This window comes from Pecten maximus, chromosome 10, assembly GCF_902652985.1.
Source record: "Pecten maximus chromosome 10, xPecMax1.1, whole genome shotgun sequence".
NCBI lineage: Eukaryota > Metazoa > Mollusca > Bivalvia > Pectinida > Pectinidae > Pecten > Pecten maximus.
The window spans coordinates 17,549,536-17,575,491 of NC_047024.1; the positions used below are offsets into that span (position 1 = coordinate 17,549,536).

The 25,956-nt window shown below is 36.7% G+C and overlaps 1 protein-coding gene across 5 annotated transcripts in view; it reads left to right on the forward strand.

Annotated features, from left to right (window-relative positions):
- The window catches only part of LOC117335465 (rho GTPase-activating protein 39-like), a 151,511-nt gene extending 125,763 nt beyond the window's left edge, over positions 1-25,748 (forward strand). The window contains exons 6-16 of one of the 5 annotated variants that reach the window (XM_033895477.1): positions 2,698-4,048; positions 5,033-5,322; positions 8,135-8,320; positions 14,837-14,909; positions 15,173-15,320; positions 16,164-16,302; positions 18,389-18,451; positions 19,924-20,037; positions 20,751-20,908; positions 22,038-22,299; positions 23,219-25,748. In XM_033895477.1, the coding sequence (XP_033751368.1) occupies positions 2,698-4,048; positions 5,033-5,322; positions 8,135-8,320; positions 14,837-14,909; positions 15,173-15,320; positions 16,164-16,302; positions 18,389-18,451; positions 19,924-20,037; positions 20,751-20,908; positions 22,038-22,299; positions 23,219-23,413 (2,979 nt within the window). In that variant the 3' untranslated portion in view covers positions 23,414-25,748. The remainder of the gene's footprint in view (positions 1-2,697; positions 4,049-5,032; positions 5,323-8,134; positions 8,321-14,836; positions 14,910-15,172; positions 15,321-16,163; positions 16,303-18,388; positions 18,452-19,923; positions 20,038-20,750; positions 20,909-22,037; positions 22,300-23,218) is intronic. The other 4 variants (XM_033895472.1, XM_033895473.1, XM_033895474.1 and 1 more) reach the window with 4 other exon arrangements.
- Positions 25,749-25,956: the final 208 nt, after the last annotated feature.

Sequence of the window (25,956 nt, forward strand, 5' to 3'; positions counted from 1 at the left end):
ATGACATACATTTTAATTTTTTGCTGTATTTTTAGGTTAAAATATTCAATTTTGAGAAATTGATCATAGATATTTATTGCTTCTCCAGTTGGTTTACAAACTAGTATGCATTTTTTCTTGCCTTTCAGAAAACAGTGATTTGGGGGTGAAAATTACATATTTAAGTGAATTTTGAGAATCAGTGATTTTGCAAAATTTCAAAAATTTCAGTGCATCAATATTTACACATTTTCTATAATGTATACAGGCTGCTTCATTACTATACTGAAAGTTTAGTGAATTTTGAAGTTTGTTTTAAAATTATTACACTAACAAAGCGGGAAAGGCAGGATAAAACTGCAGGATATTCTTTTTGTTGATTCTATGTTAATTTATCAGACATATTTCTCTTCTTCAGGAAGTGGTAACTGCATCGCTAGCGCAGGCCACATCATCAAGTATACACAATTTAGTGTTAAACACAGTATTCAAAGCTTATACTGAATAATTACACATAATTGCACTGGGTAATCTTGGCTACCGAAAGGTCAGGGTATGAATTACATTAGGGGTCATTTGAAAGTGACTTACAGGTAGTATTATGGGATGTACAGATACGAAAATGCATTATGTCAGATAAATCACTGTGTCACACAGCTACCTCTATTGTGTCCTGTCACAGTAGGGGAAAATTTTGTCTGTGAAAATGTTGCTGATAAAAATGCAGATAAGGTACAATACTGTTGCTTACTGAGAATATAAATTAAACATGAATTGATTGTTGTCTTGATGTTGGACTGCCAAATACAAAATGTGACCATACAGTTAGGCCCGCGTCTGGTGGTGATCAGACTTAAATGTTTGGATCACTGTATATGGAACCTTACACAGTCAATTATGTTTGTGTTGTATGAAACCTCTCTATAAAGGATTTCTGTCTTAGACAGCACCTGTTTAATGTGGATAGACATACTAGATAATACCTGTGTTGTATGGAACCTCTCTGTAAAGGATTTCTGTCTCAACAGTACCTGTACCTGTGTTGTATGGAACCTCTCTGTAAAGGATTTCTGTCTAGACAGTACCTGTTCAGTGTGGACAGACATACTAGATAATACATGTGTTGTATGGAACCTGTCTATAAAGGATTTCTGTCTAGACAGTACCTGTTCAGTGTGGACAGACATACTAGATAATACCTGTGTTGTATGGAACCTCTGTAAAGGATTTCTGTCTAGACAGTACCTGTTCAGTGTGGACAGACATACTAGATAATACCTGTGTTGTATGGAACCTCTCTATTAAGGATTTCTGTCTCAACAGTACCTGTTCAATGTGGACAGACATACTGGATAATACCTGTGTTGTATAGAACCTGTCTATAAAGGATTTCTGTCTCAACAGTACCTGTTCAGTGTGGACAGACATACTAGATAATACCTGTGTTGTATGGAACCTGTCTATAAAGGATTTCTGTCTCAACAGTACCTGTTCAATGTGGACAGACATACTGGATAATACCTGTGTTGTATGGAACCTCTCTATTAAGGATTTCTGTCTCAACAGTACCTGTTCAGTGTGGACAGACATACTAGATAATACCTGTGTTGTATGGAACCTGTCTATAAAGGATTTCTGTCTCAACAGTACCTGTTCAATGTGGACAGACATACTAGATAATACCTGTGTTGTATGGAACCTGTCTATAAAGGATTTATGTCTCAACAGTACCTGTTCAATGTGGACAGACATACTAGATAATACCTGTGTTGTATGGAACCTCTCTATTAAGGATTTCTGTCTCGACATCTGTTCAGTGTGAACGTAGTAAATAATACCTGTGTTGTATGGAACCTCTCTATAGAGTCCATCTCTGTAGGACACCCCAGTTGAGTGTGACCAGTGTGACATGTACTGGAGATTGATAAGTTTACCGACCCTCCTACAGGATTGGTTTTACCTGCTGATTGTTCTCCCACAGGTAAATCAAGCTAATTCATTGACCCATACACAAGGTCATCATTTATGGTTGACACAGTTTTGAGTGATTTCATTGGCTAATGTCATCTGGATGTTTAGTAAATATCATTTGAGAAATAAGGTTTTGAAGTTTGTCAGAGTAATTATGGTAAGACATTGTCCATACATCCAGGGTAAATGTCTGTTTTCTGGAGATATACATGTTTACGTCAATATGATATAGATATACAGGTTATGTCAATGTTACAATATAGATATATATGTTTATATCAATACTATAAATATACATGTATATGTCAATATCATATATATTTCACTCGGTACAACTACAACAGGAAATTCAAATCTATATCTTCGCATCACCAACACAGTGTATATGATACATTGTGCTAATAAATAGATATATAACATAGTAATACAAATGACGAAGGAAGACAACTTTTTGACTCGTGACCTGACCGGGCCTCGAAATCACGATCTATGGCACCCAATCATATCATATATATAGATATACATGTAAATATGTCAATATTATATACAAATATACATGACTATGTCAATAGAAATAACCAAACCACAGATAAAATCAGCCTTTTTTTTTTAAATCCAAATATAGCAGCTTCTTCATTTTTCTTTCCATTCTAGAATTGCTAGAATTGGATACTTTCACAGTTCATGTTTGTTAGGAGTTGTAAAGACATTAACATACCATATTTGATTATTTTCTTTGTTTTACAGCAGAGATTCCAGAGACAGGACTCCACCTCCTCCCATAGTAGCTCTAGTCACCATGACAGCCTTAAGGACCGTTCAGTCAATGGTGACCGTGTGCGTCGACGAGGTAGCCAGTCATCTCAGTCGACCACAGCTGGCTACTCGTCCTCCAGTCCAACAATCTCAGGGGGTGTTATTCGGCGAGACTCATCTACAGAGATGTCTCCGCGTAGCATGGACTCTCCACGCCTACACCGCGCCCAGAGCATGCAAAGGAATGTGATGGAACACAGTGCTCCGCCTAGTCGTTCTAGCAGTTACCGGTACACAGACCACCATGCACGCGATGACATTTATCTTACCCATGGCCACCCGCACAGGGCAGGCAGGCAAGGTAGCTTTACGGAGCGTGACTACGGAAGTAAGTCAGACTCGTACGGGACCAGATCCGAATCTTATACACCACCCTTAGGTATGAATCCAGAAAGTTTTATGCACGACCTGCATGAACGGCTCTACAGCCCTGGTTTATCGTCAGCGTCTTCGTCCCGCGGAGAACCCGAGTGTATACCATTCAGTCAGGATATTGTGAACCAACAAGGCAATGTTAGCCCCAGTCCACTGAAACCAAAAACAAGGTCATTTCCACGAACAAATCCAGCGTATGTTGGAGTACCTAAGCGTAACGGTACTCCTTCTGTCATGTACAAGAGGCTTAATGTTGAACAACAAATGACAGAAAGCCATCCCGCGGAACCTATGACTTACAGTTCCGCGGGCATTCAGATTGCTCCTGGAGATTATGTTGACAATTATTACTATCCACACGAACGATCTGACAGTGAGGCATCTCATTCATCAACACGTGCGATAAAACATGAACGAACCGACAGTCAAACGTCTCATTCATCTCGGAATCGTGAATTATCTGATTCCCAGTCTTCCCAAGGTTCATCACGGAATACCTCGGATATTCATTCTTCTCAAGGTTCATTAAGACTACAACACACCCATGACAGTACAATATCATTTCAGGACAGTGTTTCATCGCGTAGTTCAGCTCGTAGTTTTCAAGATCAAGAAATGCTCCGGGAACAAGCTGGAAGTCGATTATCACAAAATTCCTATAGGGCATCGGATAGTGAACGCAATCCTGATTACGCAAATATTCCCTCTAAAATCGTACCAGTGTTCCCAACATCATACCCACAGGAAACAAACCATTATCGTGAGGTCCTCAAAGACCGACAGAATATCCTTGACAATGTTAATTACCTTGACGGTATTCCTCTCTCCACCCTGGAGTATAACCAACATCTAGACAGGGGACATAACTCTGTCAATACTGTTCAGAACTCTAATTTCCAACCTGGAGGTAAGTGTTCAGTTTCAGTGTTCATTTTAAAATTCCTGAAAATTTGAAGCGATTTTAATTTTATATATTAAAAATAAATTGTTGTTTTAATATAAACTGATGTCAGTATGTCGATAATAAGATCAACGAGTTTGTCACAGGAATATGACACGAGTTGATATTTACCATCCTGTTTATACTGGACTACAGCCAAGGGAAGGGAGATAATTCAAGTTAGTTTCTGATGAGTTTGAGTCTCATCTGGATGACAAAACCAATCAATGCCAGATACAATTAATTCATACATCTTTGAAAACTACATGGCTTGGGAAAGCAAATTTTTAATAATGAATTTTTCAAAAATATGTGAAATTCTTGTTGTATTTTGTAGTTATATACCCCACCTTTATCAAGGTGTAAGCTGTTATTAAACGATGTCGGTGATTACTTATTATGTTATAGTTAAAATTAAATTGCAATATAGCCCGAAATTAATCACATCAAACTGGAGACATATGTCACAGAAATTACTGAGCAAATATCTATCTTTCATAAATTTCCTCACAAAAACATTGTTCGTTTGAATATAATTATATATTGTGTAGTGAAAAAATGTATGAAACTTTCTTCTACCTTAAAAATTATGTGAGAAATGAGATTTTTGTATGTTAAGTGGTAATTATTTTTTATACAATTACGATGCGTTTGTGGAAAACAATCATCAATATCTCCTAAACGATTATTGTCTGTAACTCTTACATGTAGAATTATACATGGTAACATCTGTAGAAGCACAACTCTGAAATATAAAACTCATGTCACTGTGACCTATATTTAATCTTTTAATATTTTATTTGTTTTCTTTACAATGACTGTTTTGTGCATCAAGTGAATTGTGAGACAGTTTGTTTGTTTTTGTGACTGACTGTTTTGTATAAAGTGAGTTTTGACCGTCTCACCATTATTGCGTTCATCATCTCATGTTTTACGCCTATGACGTTTCAGTGGAATTAAACGAGAGCTATGACGAGGATGTCAACAGTAACGTCTTCTCTTCATCGGGAATACAAGAGCGAATACAACAAGAACTTGCCCTGGAGATGCACCCTGCCTCTTTAAAACGGAAAAAAAATCCTGAAATGGCCGATTCGTCTCAGGGTAGCCCTGTAATAGAAAAAGGTTACCTTGTACACCAGCCCGACGTCATCCAACAGCGACCTGTCTCAATGGTAGTACCGTCTCAATCCGACGCAAACGTCTCTCTTAGTCCCAGCATAGGATCTCTCAACAGACAGGTAGGCACTATTAGAGTTACCTCCCTTCAAATAGTTTATACACATGAAATACTAGAATGAGATCTAACGATGTGGAAAGGTTATCTCAAACACCTTACTTAGCAGCTGGGTATTGTAACTAGTACATAGTCTTCAAGTGTTCTCAGTTAAGTTTTTAAACGGCTGGTTAATAAATTGTTTATAAATAGCTGGTTAATAGGCCATGTAAGTGTAGTTTTAGAAATATTCCACATAAATTGTACAGCTCATTGTTATGCTTATAGATAACCAACTTTAACTATTAGAAGCACTGTGACGTACCAGATGTATAGAATTTAATCAAAGACCCAGTCTGGTTACAAATCTACAAACTGTCACAGTAAGAATGTGATGTTGAATTATGCAATATCTTTAACATGTGTAATGAATTTGTGACTTGGATTTATGTATCTGTATTTATATAACAAAACTATAAGCAGCCAACATCACATCTCATAATACATTTGTAGTTGATAAGTTGACTGAGTACATGGCAGGGCAGTGCATGAAATGTCGTGTGTATTAGTCATTAGCATCAAAATGGCAGCTCCGGCTGTACGTTCCCCAGGGAGTTGAAAAGACATTTGCGGGTAGCTGAAGGCTCAATTACTATGATAATAATTTGAGAGCCACTTTCAGATGGCTAGGTGGCTGTGATATAGTCCAAATCATTATTATCAACTTATAAAGATATTGATAAAATACTGTTAAACAGGAGACTAGTACACTACAATGTTAAACTAGTACACTACATTGTTAGACTAGTACATTACAATGTTAGACTAGTACACTACAATGTTAGACTGGTACACTACATTGTTAGACTAGTACACTACATTGTTAGACTAGTACATTACAATGTTAGACTAGTACACTACAATGTTAGACTAGTACACTACATTGTTAGACTAGTACATTACAATGTTAGACTAGTACACTACATTGCTAGACTAGTACATTACAATGTTAGACTAGTACACTACATTGTTAGACTAGTACACTACATTGTTAGACTAGTACACTGCAATGTTAGACTAGTACACTACAATGTTAGACTAGTACACTACGTTGTTAGACTAGTACACTACATTGTAAGACTAGTACACTACATTGTTAGACTAGTACACTACATTGTTAGACTAGTACACTACATTGTTAGACTAGTACACTACAATGTTAGACTGGTACACTACATTGTGTGACTGGTACACTACATTGTTAGACTAGTACACTACAATGTTAGACTAGTACATTACTATGTTAGACTAGTACACTACATTGTTAGACTACTAGTACACTACATTGTTAGACTAGTACACTACATTGTTAGACTAGTACATTACTATGTTAGACTAGTACACTACATTGTTAGACTAGTACACTACATTGTTAGACTAGTACACTACAATGTTAGACTAGTACACTACATTGTTAGACTAGTACACTACAATGTTAGACTAGTACACTACATTGTGTGACTGGTACACTACATTGTGTGACTGGTACACTACATTGTTAGACTAGTACACTACAATGTTAGACTAGTACATTACTATGTTAGACTAGTACACTACATTGTTAGACTAGTACACTACATTGTTAGACTAGTACACTACATTGTTAGACTAGCACACTACATTGTTAGACTAGTACACTACATTGTTAGACTAGTACACTACATTGTAAGACTAGTACACTACAATGTTAGACTAGCACACTACAATGTTAGACTAGTACACTACATTGTTAAACTAGTACACTACATTGTTAGACTGGTACACTACAATGTTAGACTAGTACACTACAATGTTAGACTAGTACACTAGTACACTGCAATGTTAGACTAGTACACTACATTGTTAGACTAGTACACTACATTGTTAGACTAGTACACTACATTGTTAGACTAGTACATTACAATGTTAGACTAGTACACTACATTGTTAGACTAGTACACTACATTGTTAGACTAGTACAATGTTAGACTAGTACACTACAATGTTAGACTAGTACACTACATTGTTAGACTAGTACACTACAATGTTAGACTGGTACACTACATTGTTAGACTAGTACAATGTTAGACTAGTACAATGTTAGACTAGTACACTACAATGTTAGACTAGTACACTACATTGTTAAACTAGTACACTACATTGTTAGACTGGTACACTACAATGTTAGACTAGTACACTACAATGTTAGACTAGTACACTAGTACACTGCAATGTTAGACTAGTACACTACAATGTTAGACTAGTACACTACATTGTTAGACTAGTACACTACATTGTTAGACTAGTACACTACAATGTTAGACTAGTATACTAGTACACTACATTGTTAGACTAGTACATTACAATGTTAGACTAGTACACTACATTGTTAGACTGGTACACTACATGGTAAGACTAGTACACTACAATGTTAGACTAGTATACTAGTACACTACATTGTTAGACTAGTACACTACATGGTAAGACTAGTACACTACATTGTTAGACTAGTACACTACATTGTAAGACCAGTACACTACATTGCTAGACTAGTACACTACATTGTTAGACAAATGTATATTATGATTTCAATGTGTTAGAAAAACACCGAAAAATACAACAACATGATTAGTTAGGGTGAATATACAACATGATTAGTTAGGGTGAATATACAACAACATGATTAGTTAGGGTGAATAGATGACAGGTTTATACAGTTCTCCCCCATTACTCAGTTGTTGATTTGATCAGGTTATGTTGTATAATGATCATGTTACTCAGAAAATAAATCGTCGTAGATGTTCTTGTTTCAGACAAGAGCTGGTACCGCTCCCCCTATCAGAGCAGCGAGCCCGTTATCACAGAAACAGAAGTTGCCCTCGGACAGTGACATTGAAAACTATGCCCAGCAGTACATGAACCGACACAAAAAAGGACTCTTCGGCAAGAAAGTTTCTGTTGCGACCATGCTGACTTGGTCAAAGGTGAGATCATTCATGCCAGATCGGCAAACTTTATTATTTCGCGTAATGCTTAGATGATTAAAACACCTTGGTTTGTCAATCCCTGTAAGGTTTGGTCATCTAAGTGAGCATTTCGTAAGATGTTTATTTAAAAGATTACGAGAAGTTTATTTATAACCACTATATAATTAGGTACTGATGAGTACATCCGAGCGGTCTCCACCCTTCCGATCGGATACACTGTCCCGCTGTTCTCCGAGTTGTTGACCATCGAGCTCCAACACCAGGCTTTGTTCCCTATCGTGAACACTAAACACTTCCTGATCTCATGCTCTTCCTTCCGACCAACTTTCATTAATGTTGTAGGTGTATACATACATCATCACATGCCCGGACATTATTTCATTTACACTATAAAAAGTAACCTGCAACTTGAAAGTTTTCCCGTATTTTTATGACACTTACGTCATATTGTGAATCGTCTATAAATTGGTGGACAAATGATATAAAGCAATCTTTATACTGTTGCCTGTGTTAGATGTACGGTGAGACAAACTGTACAAATACGCTACGTCAATGGGTAACTGTTTAGGAGTAGAAGACGACTACAGGGAAGTGAGCACAAGTTTTACAGAGTCCAGTGTTGTGTTTCAGGTAAATCTTTTACTATTGACTATAGAATTCTGTTGCACTCATCGCAATTTCTATTTTGAATTAAGATGTGATGTGAGGTCCGTACATAGTTTTATGAGGTCCGTACATAGCTTTATGAGGTCCGTACATAGCTTTATGTAGATGTTGTATAAGGTCCGTACATAGTTTTATGAGGTCCGTACATAGCTTTATGTAGATGTTGTATGAGGTCCGTACATAGTTTTATGTAGATGTGATGTGAAGTCCGTACATAGTTTTATGTAGATGTTTATGTAGATGTTGTATAAGGTTCGTACACAGTTTTATGTAGATGTGACATGAGGTCCGTACATAGTTTTATGTAGATGTGATGTGAGGTCCGTACATAGTTTTATGTAGATGTGATGTGAGGTCCGTACATAGTTTTATGTAGATGTGATGTGAGGTCTGTACATAGTTTTATGTAGATGTGACATGAGGTCCGTACATAGTTTTATGTAGATGTGATATGAGGTCCGTACATAGTTTTATGTAGATGTTGTATGAGGTCCGTACATAGTTTTATGTAGATGTTGTATGAGGTCCGTACATAGTTTTATGTAGATGTTGTATGAGGTCCGTACATAGTTTTATGTAGATGTGACATGAGGTCCGTACATAGTTTTATGTAGATGTTGTATGAGGTCCGTACATAGTTTTATGTAGATGTGACATGAGGTCCGTACATAGCTTTATGTAGATGTGATGTGAGGTCCGTACATAGTTTTATGTTGATGTAGTTTTATGTAGAAGTGACATGAGGTCCGTACACAGTTTTATGTAGATGTGATGTGAGGTCCGTACATAGTTTTATGTTGATGTAGTTTTATGTAGAAGTGACATGAGGTCCGTACATAGTTTTATGTAGATGTTGTATGAGGTCCGTACATAGTTTTATGTAGATGTGACATGAGGTCCGTACATAGTTTTATGTAGATGTTGTATGAGGTCCGTACATAGTTTTATGTAGATGTTGTATGAGGTCCGTACATAGTTTTATGTAGATGTAGTTTTATGTAGATGTGATGTGAGGTGAGTGACATTTGTGTACAGCCGGCTGAAACTTGTCTTTATTGTAGACTCGATCATAGTCTGAACTTCCTGACATTTGGGTCATATATGAATCAACAGGGGTCCAACTATCACTAGATAGAAATTTTTTGTTCTAACCGAAAAATAACATGTTTGAACTATCAGCCTATTTGAAACTGACCTGGAGGTTACTATAAGGTGCCCTTCACACTTAACTATGCTTTGTATCCCTGTCGGACAACACCCACTTAACATGTTAACAGTCACATCGTATAGGTCAGCAGTTTTTTTCCTAGTCAAACAGAAACCAGTTGTTGTTGAAGGTGTTGAATTGGACCTTTGATGACTAATGCTGTTTGACGCGTTGGTGTGACTTTGATTAAGTGTGGACTGTTGAATAGTTACCATGATAATGATGGAGAGAGCTGTGTGGGGGAGGCTAGTACTTCAATATCAACAATATGATAAACAAAAGTTATACTGGTGAGGTCGTTATATTTCTGATTCATTCATTAATATCTAAAATATTATTGTAAAGAAAAAAAGAGACTGTTGATTACATTGTTTTGATGCCCGACTCCCTACAGACTTTGATTGTACAGCTCAGATATGGGAATTAAAATTTAACATGTAAAAAATATAAATTTTGATTTAAACACTTTTCAATTGTGTAGGAGCCCTCAGGATTTCCCTAAAAGTTTATTTATAGAAATGTTTTAATTTTGTTTGGGATTTCCCAAAAGGCTTTTTATCTACTTGAGTTTTTATGCACTTTAAACTATTAACGATCATAAAGTGCATGACAAGCTCTAGGGAATCAATTTGTCACTTGATTGGTGGAGAATGTGTGAGAAAATTAAATATCTAACGTTATAAAATTTGGGATGAAGTGGACAAGTTAAAAAAAGAGTGAAGAAGTCCCAGAAAAATGTTTATTCTAGCTTGATATTAAAGACTCCTTCAAAACCAGAATCTGTAGTAACATTAATACTAAACTATGTCTCTCCGTAATGGGTGCCAACTTTGATTTCAAGGGGGAGATGGAATTAGTTTAAGTTGCTCGTTTTGCCTGACTATTTGGATTGAATTAATTCCTTTTCTAAATTTAGTGTTGAGAATCCCCAATTCAAATATGAAGGGTGGATAAGAATGTGAGAAAATAAAAACAACTGGAATTAGGGGATCGAATGTTGTCCTACCCTTATAAGTGGACGGTATGATATCAGATACATCTCAATGTTGTCCTCCCCTTATAAGTGGACGGTATGATGTCAGATTTATCTCAATGTTGTCCTCCCCTTATAAGTGGACGGTATGATATCAGATACATCTCAATGTTGTCCTACCCTTATAAGTGGACGGTATGATATCAGATACATCCCAATGTTGTCCTACCCTTATAAGTGGACGGTATGATGTCAGATATATCTAAATGTTGTCCTCCCCTTACAAGTGGACGGTATGATGTCAGATACATCTAAATGTTGTCCTGCCCTTATAAGTGGACGGTATGATATCAGATACATCTAAATGTTGTCCTACCCTTATAAGTGGACGGTATGATATCAGATACATCTCAATGTTGTCCTCCCCTTATAAGTGGACGGTATTATGTCAGATACATCTCAATGTTGTCCTCCCCTTATAAGTGGACAGTATGATATCAGATATATCCCAATGTTGTCCTACCCTTATAAGTGGACGGTATGATATCAGATACACCTCAATGTTGTCCTCCCCTTATAAGTGGACGGTATGATGTCAGATACATCTCAATGTTGTCCTCCCCTTATAAGTGGACGGTATGATATCAGATACATCTCAATGTTGTCCTCCCCTTATAAGTGGACGGTATGATATCAGATACACCTCAATGTTGTCCTCCCCTTATAAGTGGACGGTATGATGTCAGATACATCTCAATGTTGTCCTCCCCTTATAAGTGGACGGTATGATATCAGATACACCTCAATATTGTCCTACCCTTATAAGTGGACGGTATGATGTCAGATTTATCTCAATGTTGTCCTCCCCTTATAAGTGGACGGTATGATGTCAGATACATCTCAATGTTGTCCTACCCTTATAAGTGGACGGTATGATATCAGATACATCTCAATGTTGTCCTCCCCTTATAAGTGGACAGTATGATGTCAGATTTATCTCAATGTTGTCCTCCCCTTATAAGTGGACGGTATGATATATCTCAATGTTGTCCTCCCCTTATAAGTGGACGGTATGATATCAGATATATCTAAAAGTTGTCCTCCCCTTATAAGTGGACGGTATGATATCAGATACATCTCAATGTTGTCCTACCCTTATAAGTGGACGGTATGATGTCAGATTTATCTCAATGTTGTCCTCCCCTTATAAGTGGACGGTATGATATCAGATACATCTCAATGTTGTCCTACCCTTATAAGTGGACGGTATGATGTCAGATACATCTCAATGTTGTCCTACCCTTATAAGTGGACGGTATGATGTCAGATACATCTCAATGTTGTCCTACCCTTATAAGTGGACGGTATGATGTCAGATACATCTCAATGTTGTCCTACCCTTATAAGTGGACGGTATGATATATCTCAATGTTGTCCTCCCCTTATAAGTGGACGGTATGATGTCAGATACATCTCAATGTTGTCCTACCCTTATAAGTGGACGGTATGATATCAGATTTATCTCAATGTTGTCCTACCCTTATAAGTGGACGGTATGATGTCAGATTTATCTCAATGTTGTCCTACCCTTATAAGTGGACGGTATGATATATCTCAATGTTGTCCTACCCTTATAAGTGGACGGTATGATATCAGATACATCTCAATGTTGTCCTCCCCTTATAAGTGGATGGTATGATGTCAGATACATCTCAATGTTGTCCTCCCCTTATAAGTGGACGGTATGATGTCAGATATTTGTATGTCCCTGCCTGTCAGTATTTCTGTCCTATAAGTGTCCCCCAGACTAATATGATGTTAATAGTCAATAAGACCACCTGGGTAGAACACACAGGCCCCTTAGGACATCAATTCTACTGTTACCAAACACATCAATGACTTTCATATTTAATTTGTGCAAGCCTGGAATTCCTATGTCGGTGTTTGATACAATCTAATTAGCCCAAGGACAATTGATGTCCGAGTAATTCAGTAAGGGGAGATAACTTAATCAAGTTAGAAGTATTGTTCAAGGTGTGTCTGACCTTTTGTAATAGCCCCTTCAGGCTTCAACAACTCAAATGTCACTTATATGCGTATATTTACTACAAATTTCTTGAACATGTTTGAACATTGAGCTAAAAGCATGGATGTTGTCTTTAATTTCTGTATATTAATTAACATAGGATATTTTGAATGGAAATGTTGAGTGGGCAGTGGTAAGGTTGAACCCAGTTAGTAAGATACAGTGTAAAGTTAAAAATCTTTTGGTGAAACAAATCACTATTTTCAGCAATGATGGCGATGAGAAGAAAATGGTTCCTGAAGGTAATATGATGTCTGATATGTTTAATGTGGTGAGGTTCACGGTGATATGAAGGACGTAGCTATAGCTAAATAAGACATACAGTGGAACTTCGTTAACTCGAACTCGGATAACTCGAATACCCCGCTTAACTCGAAGTACCTCGCCGGTCCCGGCCGAATTCTCTCTTTATCTTAGTAAAAAAAACTCGGATAATTCGAATTCGGATAACTCGAAAAACTCGGATAATACGAAGTAAAAATTTGGCCCCAACAATAAAAATCCTACTTGAAATGTTCGAATAACTCGAAGTATAATTTTCGTCGATCGGTGGCAAACGCCGACATTTTTTAAGAGCTAAATTCCGTTTGTAATACTGAACATATCGGCACTACTAACCTACATGCTATTATAAGTGTTTCATAAATTCATAAAAGAAATTGTCGGTTGAATCTTATAACAACAAGTCTTGGTGATAAAAAGTACTGCTTTACTTACATCAGGTAATTTCCCAAGGCGGTCGCCGATATCAGTACACACTATAGTCAACAACTCATCTACCCGTTCGCTCAAGCGGAACTAATCTCTGACACACCGGTAGATCTACCCGGCTGATGTTTTTACAGGTGTAGAAATGACACAGTCACCGGCGCCTATTAAATCTTTAAACTGCTGAAACAATAGCGTAATTACTGCCGAGGTGTTCAGAGTACAACTGTAACGGTCAGTGCTGTCTATTAAATCGGATAAAATGCCAACTCAGTTACAGTAACATTGTATACGCACATGCGCAGCCCAACTTCCGGTGCTAATACACATGGAAATGGCGTGGTTATCAATAAAAAGTAAGTAGGCCGATCAAACAGTATTTTATATATGTCCAATAAATGGTAATGGTTCTGTTACGTTTTGTATGCAATCTGTGTTAAACTTAAACGGTTATTTGTTTTGACATTAATAACTTGTTATTTTGTCGAATTCCGTTTTATCGTTTACCTTTTGCAAACATGACTTGCACATCTTATCGTTATTGAAGTGACTAAGTGAAAGAAACTTTATCGTGACTGTATATCGGCAAAACTACACCAAATTACAAGTGACATAACGAAACATTACATATATATTTACATGTATTGACCAGTCTTCACACTAAACTGATGAGCGACAGAGCGAAGTTATTATGATTATAATGTTGACAAATATTGACCAAACTTTTCACCAAAAACGATAACTCGCTTAATTCGAACACTCGGATAACTCGAAGTTTTTTCGTGGTCCCGTCGACTTCGAGTTAACGAAGTTCCACTGTATACCAATTTATATGTGTGGAGATTTGATGTTGATGGTGTTTTATTTTCACAGGATCCTATCCAGAAACCAATCCTACGAACAGAAGACAAGGGTGTGAAGAAAGAAGCATGTGACGTCTTCAAACATATCCTTTTTTGTCTGTCTTTCAGTTTTAGACATGTTATAATGAAAATCTCATTCTATGTGAGACAAAAGTCATGTTTGAGAGTAGAAAATCATTGAAAGGATATTTGTATTGAATCTTTTTCTAGAAAATCAGAAATTAAAACACAAACAGATCAGATTGATCAGATGTAAAACTTCATCCCATAGTGACATTCAATTTGTTTGTTGAAGTAGTGGCATGCTGACAAATTCCATTTTTTTTTTGTCCTTGACCTTTGACACTGATCCAGATTTACATGGGCGACAGGAAGGGAAAGCACTCTCAGATGCAGGCTGCGCAAGAAATAGTCATCAAGGGATGGAATGTCGCAAATCTTCGAGATGAGATCTATATGCAGATCTGTAAACAGACAACTGAAAATAGAAAAGAGTGAGTCTTACTATCTGGGCTGTAGAAACAATTATTTGCCTGTCAAATATCAAATTCTAAACAAGTTAAAAAAATAGTTTTTCGATCTGATTTTTATGGAGGCGTTTTCGTTATATTTCCTTTCACAGTTCATTTTGCGGTTTCTTTTATGTAGTTGAACTATATATTTTTCCATTTTGATTGATTTTTTCAATTTTTTTAAATCTTTTTTTTTAACAATTTTTAAGAATGACAAGCTAAATGTATGATATTAGAATATTATCATTGGACTAATTACTGTTAAAAGTATTATGGTGAATGTTACACAAGAAATTTTGTAACTTGTGCGGAATATCTGTTTGAAGTATAGCACGTTTGTAGAATAAGCTGTTATTATGGAAGTGGAGAAGGTTTTCCTAACAAGATGTCCTTATCGCTGGTCTTAAGTGCTCTTTTCTTGACACTTGAGATTACATAGTATATACCAGCCACTTTCATTGCTTAAATTCTTTCTTTTAGAGGGCAGTGTGTCACAGCCATACTGTGATATACAATAAATAATGAATATTCATAGGCAACTTTGCTACTGTCAATTCTAATAATACATCTGGCACAATGAGGAAACGGAATTCTTATTAAAACAGAGTCCGTGAAATATGTTAGCAGAGACATAATATTAAAGTTCTGCCGTGTAATGAATTTGAAATCTTACTAACAAAATGTATTCTTGGAAACTACATATAAATCACACAAACTCTTCAAAAACTACAGTAAATCACAAATATTTTTAGGTTATATCCTTTAAAAAACATTAAAATGATCTTTGAGTTTCAGTTTTATCATTGAATTTCAATTTTTTTGTAGAGAAAGTTTACAGAGAGGCTGGGAGTTGATGGCAATTTGTTTGAACTTTTTCCCTCCATCTGTGAAGTTTTATTCCTACCTCGAAGGGTACATCCAGCGCCACGCTGAAGACATCATTGATCTACCCAACGTATGTATGGTAACGAAGCTTCGTCATCATTATTATCACATGCTTCCTCTGCTTTGTATGCTAGTCATGGCAAAAAAGTAATGTCATCTTATATCTAACGCCAAAATACTTATGGCTGTTCATGTTATTGGTGGGGGGCATTTCAAAGGTCAACTCACAGGTTGGTAATCTCAAAAGTCAATTTACATTGAGGAATTCACATAGGTCAATTTCAAAATTTACCTAACAGACAGGTTCATTTCAGGGGTCAATTTCAATATTTACCTAACAGACAGGTTCATTTCAGGGGTCACCACCAATCTGATCACGATGGTCGAATTACATCTCACTTGCCACAAAACATAGGCATGATACACCACAACTGCTTATCTAACTCAGAACTACGATGGAAATTATTAAAATATTACACGTATGACCCTTAGCATCTTTTGATTGAAGAAAATTAAGATTCAGACCATGTTCTCTGATCAAAATCAAACAATGTGTTAAAGATGGTGAATGATTTCTCCTGGAGTACCATATTCATCCTGCAATAACCTCTGGCTCAAATGGACAGTGACATTTGTAATAAATCTATTGAATAGCAATAGATTTGAACTTGTTTATTCCTAGCATGGGTTAGCTGTAGGATAAATATGGTATGCATTTTTTTTTTTTTTTTTAAATCATAACACAACATATCCGTTAATTGGAAAGTAAAATATTTTCCATTTTACAAATGCAGTTTAAACCTAGATGTTGTAATTAAGGCTATGCTTTGACTTACCACTGCTGGATGTACACACAGTTGGAAGCTGCCTAATATGCTGCAAGCTTTTGGGAGAGGATTTATTGTTTGTGTGTGTTAAAGTGCTTTGTGGGCAGTTGTTGTTTGCTCATATATTTATTACAAAAGAAATGAGACTGATGAATGACCCCCTCTACCCCCAGAGTTATGTGGTCTACTGTCAATGACCCCCCTCTACCCCAGAGTTATGTGGTCTACTGTCAATGACCCCTGTCTACCCCAGAGTTATGTGGTCTACTGTCAATGACCCCCTCTACCCCAGAGTTATGTGGTCTACTGTCAATGACCCCCTCTACCCCAGAGTTATGTGGTCTACTGTCAATGACCCCCTCTACCCCAGAGTTATGTGGTCTACTGCCAATCACCCCCTCCCCAGAGTTATGTGGTCTACTGTCAATGACACCCCCCCCCCCCCCCATTAACCCCGCCAGAGTTTTTATGTGGTATACTGTCAATGACCCACCCCCTCCCCAGAGCTGTTATGTGGTATACTGTAAATGAATCCCCCTCCCCCCTCCCCAGAGTTATTATGTGGTATACTGTAAATGACACCCCCCCCCCCCCCCCCCCCTTCCTACGTATACTGGAATCTTTTTGCTGTACTCAGTACCTGACCAATTTCATCTTAACATGATCAATTCATCATATAGACTTGTTACACATCCTTCCTCAATTTATTTTGTTCTGACCATCTTTGGTATACTTATCCCTATTTAACTTGCCAAGACAAGTCCAAGGGAGCTATTTCTATACCTTTAGCGTCAGCATCAGCAACCTTAGACAGCTAAGTTTTTATAAAAGTGTTGTGTCAATACTAATAAGGATACAGGTATTTGACATGTGTGTTCCTTGTGACAAGGCCTTTCCATTTGTACTATATTTGCGGACCTGCTGGCCTTGACCTTGACCTTTGACCTACATTTTAAAATGTGGATCAGGGATTAGCAGGTTAATGAGTGAAGATCTTGCGATAATACAAGGAAGTTAAATTAAAACCTAATCGAGCTGTTCTAGGTATGAGATTTGTAACTCGATATTACATATTTCTGATGTCAGACTCGTTTAAAAGTTCAAACATATCCAAGCATTGTTACTTTAAATTTAATAGGCCATCTCAATCATCAATAATCCTCTTTTCACTGCTGGTTAATGTGTGGCAGTCACAAGACCATGAATTCTCGTATTTACTGCACCAGACTCCAAACTGGATCCATGCATGAGTGAATATGACATGCCTGAGCGAACACATCATCATCCTCTGGACAATCCAAAATCCCTAAACCATTTGTACCTTTCCTTTTTCATTAGAAAACCCAATCCATGTCAAAACTGGACATTTTCCAAGGGTACTCATGGATCCAGTTCAAACAGGTAGGTTGTGGTTATGAGCATGTGGACGAGGTATATTCTGTCTTACATGCATGGTTATCATTGGAGACGGGTAATTATGGGAGGATTATACAGGTAAACATTTACGTGCATGGGACCCAATGTGTTAATATGTTGCTGTACAGGAAAGGTTATCTTGTGTCACACATAATCCTCACATCACATTCATTGCCTGCATGTTGTCATCATGGCTTTACTTACCCATGATTCAAGGGAAGGTGATGTATAACAAAGAGACATCAATCAAAGTGTTTTTGGTGTTTTGATTATTCCTCGTTTCCCTCTAAATCCTGCCTATTGTAAAATCTTAATACTACCAACAAATACTGCATCCTTCCATTTACTTTCTCCTTCTTAGTTGAAGAGTTTAAAAGGTGTTCACATTTAGTATAAGGAAAATGTGGAGGGACCTAAATATTCAATATAACCATTTTGCTTTACTTTTGATTTAATTTGTTTTCAATTTGGATAAATAAATTGTGGTTGTGGGTTTAAAGCATGAAGATTCACCCCTCCTCTCCTAGTTAAAGGTTTCAATTTTTCTCGTATTTCCTTTTTGTAGCCTTATATTTGCCCTCAGGAAGACAGTACTACACAGTATCCTATCTCTGCATGGTTCTCGTTACTAACAAATGACATGTTAGTCTGGAGGAAATGTCCACAATGTGTTGATGGGTATACAACCTCTTAGGGATAACAATAAAGTTCAGGGATGGGGTTTATCTGTCATAATACCCTTTTAAATATATCCATGGAAATTGTTCACGGGAAAATGTAGAACTTCACGGTAAAATATGGCTACACATTTTAACACCAGGGTGGGTCTGTATTTGACAAGCACGAATTTTTTCAAGTGTTTGATGACAGTTTTTAGCTCACCTAGTCCAAGATGAGCTTATGTCATACCTTGGTATCTGTTGTCCGTCAATAATTTCTTAACATCTTACCCTCTGATTAAAATTTAGCCTAATTTCACAAGAAGCATTCCTAGGTTGTGCAGGTTCAAAATTGTAAAAATTGGTGGAACTGAATTAGGCAAAAAGTCAACTGATCAAAGTTCAAAGTCACTGGGTCAAATTTCAAAATTATTTGGGTCGAAAGGTCAGGTACACGAGGATCTCTGACAATAACCCTGGCTATTAGTGGGGGAGGTATTGAAGGTTTAAATAAATCAAATCAACGCTATTGTAACATAAAAGAGTTATACTGGTATTAGTGCTGTTTTTGAAGTCCAAATGTCAAACGTTTGGAATCAGAAAACAACTTGTTAGTTAAGGGAAAGTGTTGACTGCAATACATGATACTGAGTGGAAGATAACAAAGTGGGAGAATATTTGTATTATAACTTAAATGGGAAGGTTGTGCCACAATCAATAAAATATCCAGGTGAGTGATACAGTCCCTCTGGGCCTCTTGTTTCACATCATGATGAGGTTGTACTTGTATCTTTGCAGGTTCCCATCAGTCACTTTGCTGCCCAGTGTCAGAGACGACTGGACAAGACCATGCAATCAGGACCAAAGAAAGGCCAGAGAAAACCAACCCTGGAGGAAATCGAACAGGCAAAGGTAAGGATACTGATACAGTTAATGGTACTGGTACAGATTGTATTAATGGTGATGTAGTTTGTATTAATGGTGATGTAACTTGTATTAATGGTGATGTAGTTTGTATTAATGGTGATGTAACTTGTAATAATGGGGATGTAGCTTGTATTAATGGTGATGTAACTTGTATTAATGGTGATGTAGTTTGTATTAATGGTGATGTAGTTTGTATTAATGGTGATGTAGCTTGTATTAATGGTGATGTAGTTTGTATTAATGGTGATGTAGTTTGTATTAATGGTGATGTAGCTTGTATTAATGGTGATGTAGCTTGTATTAATGGTGATGTAGTTTGTATTAATGGTGATGTAACTTGTATTAATGGTGATGTAGCTTGTATTAATGGTGATGTAGTTGGTATTAATGGTGATGTAACTTGTATTAATGGTGATGTAGTTTGTATTAATGGTGATGTAGTTTGTATTAATGGTGATGTAACTTGTATTAATGGTGATGTAGTTTGTATTAATGGTGATGTAGTTTGTATTAATGGTGATGTAGTTTGTATTAATGGTGATGTAACTTGTATTAATGGTACTGATCTGAGAGAATTTAATGATAGTTAAGATCTGTGTCATTTTGGACTTCACTTACTGAAAGATTTGGATGTGATCCATTTCATGTAGAATTTCATTCTGTGAGAGAGATTTTTTACCTTGTTTATTTTTCCCCAGAAATCTGTGTTCTGTCCATCAATGTTTGGAAGCACTCTGAAGGACGTTATGCTACTACAGAACGATCGATTCCCCGACAGACAGATACCTTGGATACAGGTGGCGCTCTCAGAGGAGGTACTTCGTCTCAATGGTGCTCAAACGGAGGGAATTTTTAGGTGGGTAGTATCTCTGAATTGTTTGAAAGTTAATGATAGTCATTTTTACATGTAAAGCTGGGAGCAGGGGAAATGATTCAGTAGATAGGGCGTCGTAAAAGAGCATGGGGAAAGAGGAAATAGCTCAGTTGATAGCATGTTGTAAAAGGAGGGAGGAGGGGAAATAGCTCAGTTGTTAGAATGTCATAAAAGGAGGGGGCGGGGAAATAGCTCAGTTGTTAGAATGTCATAAAAGGAGGGAGAAGGGGAAATAGCTCAGTTGTTAGAATGTCGTAAAAGGAGGGGGGAGGAGAAATAGCTCAGTTGTTAGAATGTCATAAAAGGAGGGGGAAGGGAAATAGCTCAATTGATAGAATGTCGTAAAAGAAGGGGGAGGGGAAATAGCTCAATTGATAGCATGTTGTAAAAGGAGGGGGGAGGAGAAATAGCTCAATTGATAGAATGTCATAAAAGGAGGGGGTAGGGGAAATAGCTCAGTTGTTAGAATTTCGTAAAAGGAGGGGGGAGGAGAAATAGCTCAGTTGATAGCATGTCGTAAAAGGAGGGGGAGGGGAAATAGCTCAGTTGTTAGAATTTCGTAAAAGGAGGGGGGAGGGGAAATAGCTCAGTTGATAGCATGTCGTAAAAGGAGGGGGAGGAGAACTAAGATCATGGACTGCCCTGTTGTGTTGTCTCCTGTGGATTCCAGTAGCGAAGCTACATGAGGCAGATAGACCTAAAAAACAAACAAACAAGTTAACTGTGATCCTGTGTTCTGATTTAAGTTTTGTGTTCCAGAGATCCTGTGTTCTGATTTAAGTTTTTATGTTCCAGAGATTGGTGTTCTGATTTATGTTTTTATGTTCCAGAGATTGGTGTTCTGATTTATGTTTTTATGTTCCAGAGATCGGTGTTCTGATTTATGTTTTTATGTTCCAGAGATCCGTGTTCTGATTTAAGTTTTTTTATGTTCCAGAGATCCTGTGTTCTGATTTAAGTTTTATGTTCCAGAGATCCTGTGTTCTGATTGAAGTTTTATGTTCCAGAGATCCTGTGTTCTGATTTAAGTTTTATGTTCCAGAGATCCTGTGTTCTGATTTAAGTTTTATGTTCCAGAGATCTGTGTTCTGATTTAAGTTTTATGTTCCAGAGTGCCTGGTGACATTGATGAGGTAAACAGCCTGAAGATAAAGTGTGACCAGTGGATGTTACCCACTGACTGTATAGACCCACACATCCCAGCATCCCTCCTCAAACTGTGGTACCGGGAGCTACACGAACCCCTCATACCCCAACATTTCTACGAGGAGTGTATAGAAAACTACTCTAATGGGGAGGCGGCCATCGAAGTGGTAAACAAACTCCCCGACATCAACAGGCTGGTTCTCGCCTATCTCATCCGCTTCCTACAGGTACTCAAATATATACAACATCATCTGTAGAACTTGTATTTCTATAGCTGTACGATACTCAAATATATACAGCATATATACGATACTCAAATATATACAGCATTATCTGTAGAACTTGTATTTCTAGCTGTACGATACTCAAATATATACAGCATCATCTATGGTACTTGTATTTCTAGCGGTACGGTACTCAAATATATACAGCATATCTACGATACTCAAATATATACAGCATTATCTGTAGAACTTGTATTTCTAGCTGTACGATACTCAAATATATACAGCATATCTACGATACTCAAATATATACAGCATTATCTGTAGAACTTGTATTTCTAGCTGTACGATACTCAAATATATACAGCATATCTACGATACTCAAATATATACAGCATTATCTGTAGTACTTGTATTTCTAGCTGTACAGTACTCAAATATATACAGCATATCTACGATACTCAAATATATACAGCATCATCTGTAGTACTTGTATTTCTAGCTGTAAGTTTTGACGTTATGTTAGATGATATGGTCTTATCTGGACTGTAATTTTTGATTGTTTTCACATATTCTTCTCAATAAAAAACACCACATTTTGGCAATTTGTGCGTATATGGAACATGTATGGTGATACTCTGAAGTTTATACTTAAGACACAAGGTCATAGACGAGGTTCAAACCATTGTAATAATTTCACGAATCATAGCAAGGGGCTGGAGGTCAAATGTCAATCAAATATCGAAAATCACAAACTTTGTAAGTCAGATTCATATTCACAAACTGGTAAGTCAAGTTAATGACAAGGGGACAGAAATGAAATGGATAACATCTAGTAAACTCTTGATCTACTAGTAAATGTGAAATAGTTTGTCAAATTTGTGGATTCCTTTGTACACAATAATTCCGTTCTCTATTACAGGTATTTGCTGCCGAAGAAAATTCAAAAACTACAAAAATGGATGTGAACAATCTGGCTATGGTGATGGCCCCTAACTGTCTTCGCTGTGAGAGTTTGGAGCCTCATATCATATTTGAGAACACACGCAAGGAAATGGGATTTATTCGGACCTTAATTCAAAACCTAGACACAAGTTTTATGGAGGGAATCGTATGATGAGGTGTGGCACTTAGGAAAGAATGGCAACCATTTATTTAGATGATTCCTGTTGTCCTGGGATCCTTGTGTGGAAAACAAGAAATACACATGTGAAATGATCTACAAATTGTTTGTCAACATATGACACCAGTATGCGCGAGGCTACACAGGGAGTTATATTTTTACTGTCTGTGAACTCTTGTTCCAGAATTGTTAGAGTACAAAGGAAATGTAATTAGAAAACTGCAATCCGGAGAAACAGCTAAGTGTGTCAGAACAAAACCTAACGTAAACATGGTTAAAGTGTGTGGACATCAGACATACTAACAGATTCAGAATGAAGCAGGTATCATCCCAGAGCCCAAACACAACTATTGTACAATTGTTGTTATGACAGTGTGGTTGAAGAAATCTTCATGTAATTTTTTTTTTTTTTTTTTTTGTTGAGAATATAGTAAATTTGTCCACATTTTCTGTTACTTTTTATCTGAATTAAACTGCTGCTATGACATGAAGTAATTATAATGATCTGCAAAGAGTTAGTCTATACCCGACACTCCAAACTTTCTCACACTAGATTTGCCTTATTTGGTCAACGTTACAGCAGATAAAGAAATGTTCCCATTGCCTTGGACAATTTGTCTGTTTAAATGTGTTTGGATGTAAAAATGGTGTTATTATTCACATCTTTGCATAATTTTTTTTATCTTTTTTGATAGTGCTCTTGGTAAACTTACAAGATACAATAATTTTATGGAGGCTTTTTTCACTGTCTTGAAATTTCAGTCTACAAAGAAAACAATACCCTAGTAAGTTCCCCTGTTTATCTGCAATGAGTGTTAGCTTTTTCAGAACAAATAAAACCTGTGAGTTCTTTAAAAGTAACATATTTGCCACTATGTGCTGTGTGGCCATTCTGGAATTTGGGAAATTGGAATAATATTGAAACCTTTTTTAAAGTCTTCAACAATGAGACATATTAGTTAAGGGCAAAGGGAGAATCGGCCAAACCTGAAAATAGTTAAAGGACCGTTGTTACGTCAAATAAGGCAGGCAGGTTTTGTTAAAGTATGAAATCCAGTCTTAAGTTATCAGTAGATATAGGACGATGCCCATTTAGTAAAGAAATATATTAGTGCTTATATATGTGACAGCAATGGCCAACTTATTTGAAAGTACGTGTTTTTTGCGTTATTCAAGCAGCCTTGATAGTGTTCACACAAATAACAACCAGATGTTAAATAGTGTTGACTTTCTTAAGGAATGCCTTTAGGATGTTGGTGAATTTAAAATTGAGAATGAAAGACACAAGTAAGGATGAATGAAATATGATAGTTTGTACATTATAGGATCTTAAAAAATGAACTCCACCAGAAATGGCAGACTTGTGACACAGGGTCTCAAATCACTAGAAATAGCAGACTTGTGACGCAGGGTCTCAAATCACCAGAAATAGCAGACTTGTGACACAGGGTCTCAAATCACCAGAAATAGCAGACTTGTGACGCAGGGTCTCTAATCACCAGAAATAGCAGACTTGTGACGCAGGGTCTCTAATCACCAGAAATAGCAGACTTATGACGCAAAGTCTCCAATCACCAGAAATAGCAGACTTGTGACACAGGGTCTCAATTCACTAGAAATAGCAGACTTGTGACGCAGAGTCTCCAATCACCAGAAATAGCAGACTTGTGACACAGGGTCTCTAATCACCAGAAATAGCAGACTTGTGACGCAGGGTCTCCAATCACCAGAAATAGCAGACTTGTGACGCAGAGTCTCCAATCACAATGGACGTTTTATGTAAATGTGCTTCAAATATCTTTCCTGGAAATATCCGTTTTCATGACTGGAAATTTTAAAAATATGTCAGTTCATCAACCTTTGGATGTTTTTTATGCTTGTAGTGATATGCAATGACCAATATTTGTGTTATTTTCTTCAATCCACCATTTTATTTGGCTTTGGTACGTGTTGGTATGTAGAACAAGACAGTGGAGAATTGGTGGGATATCTTTGTGACACAAGCCTGCTTATTTTAACCATGTATATAGTGTACATATCTCGATGACCTATATAGTGTATAGACTGTACAGTTAATACTAGTAACTTATTGTCGGTGTATAGTCATAATGTATTCTACAGAGTATTTACAATGTATTATAATCTCACTTATTACAAATGTAAAAAAAACTTACATATATGTAATCTATCATCGTGTGTATGTCCGTATATAATATATATTTATGTATCTTTAATTTGTGGAAAAAATTGCTCCGTCTCGGATTAATTTTTAAGTGGACAAAGTTAAAACAGGTTTTATAATAAGTTATATCAGATATATAAATAGTTTACAGTTTATAGTCATTGTGGATGATAATAGCTTCCTCATCTGACAAGAAAGTTCTGAAAGAACAAGACAATTCAAAATACATTCTGGTACAAATATTTTGTATTGGGGATTATCTAAATCTTTTATTGTCAATAAACAGTATTTTAAATCTCCAGTAATTCTTTTCTTACTTGTATATTTAACAGTATTTAATTTGACAGTATTTTAA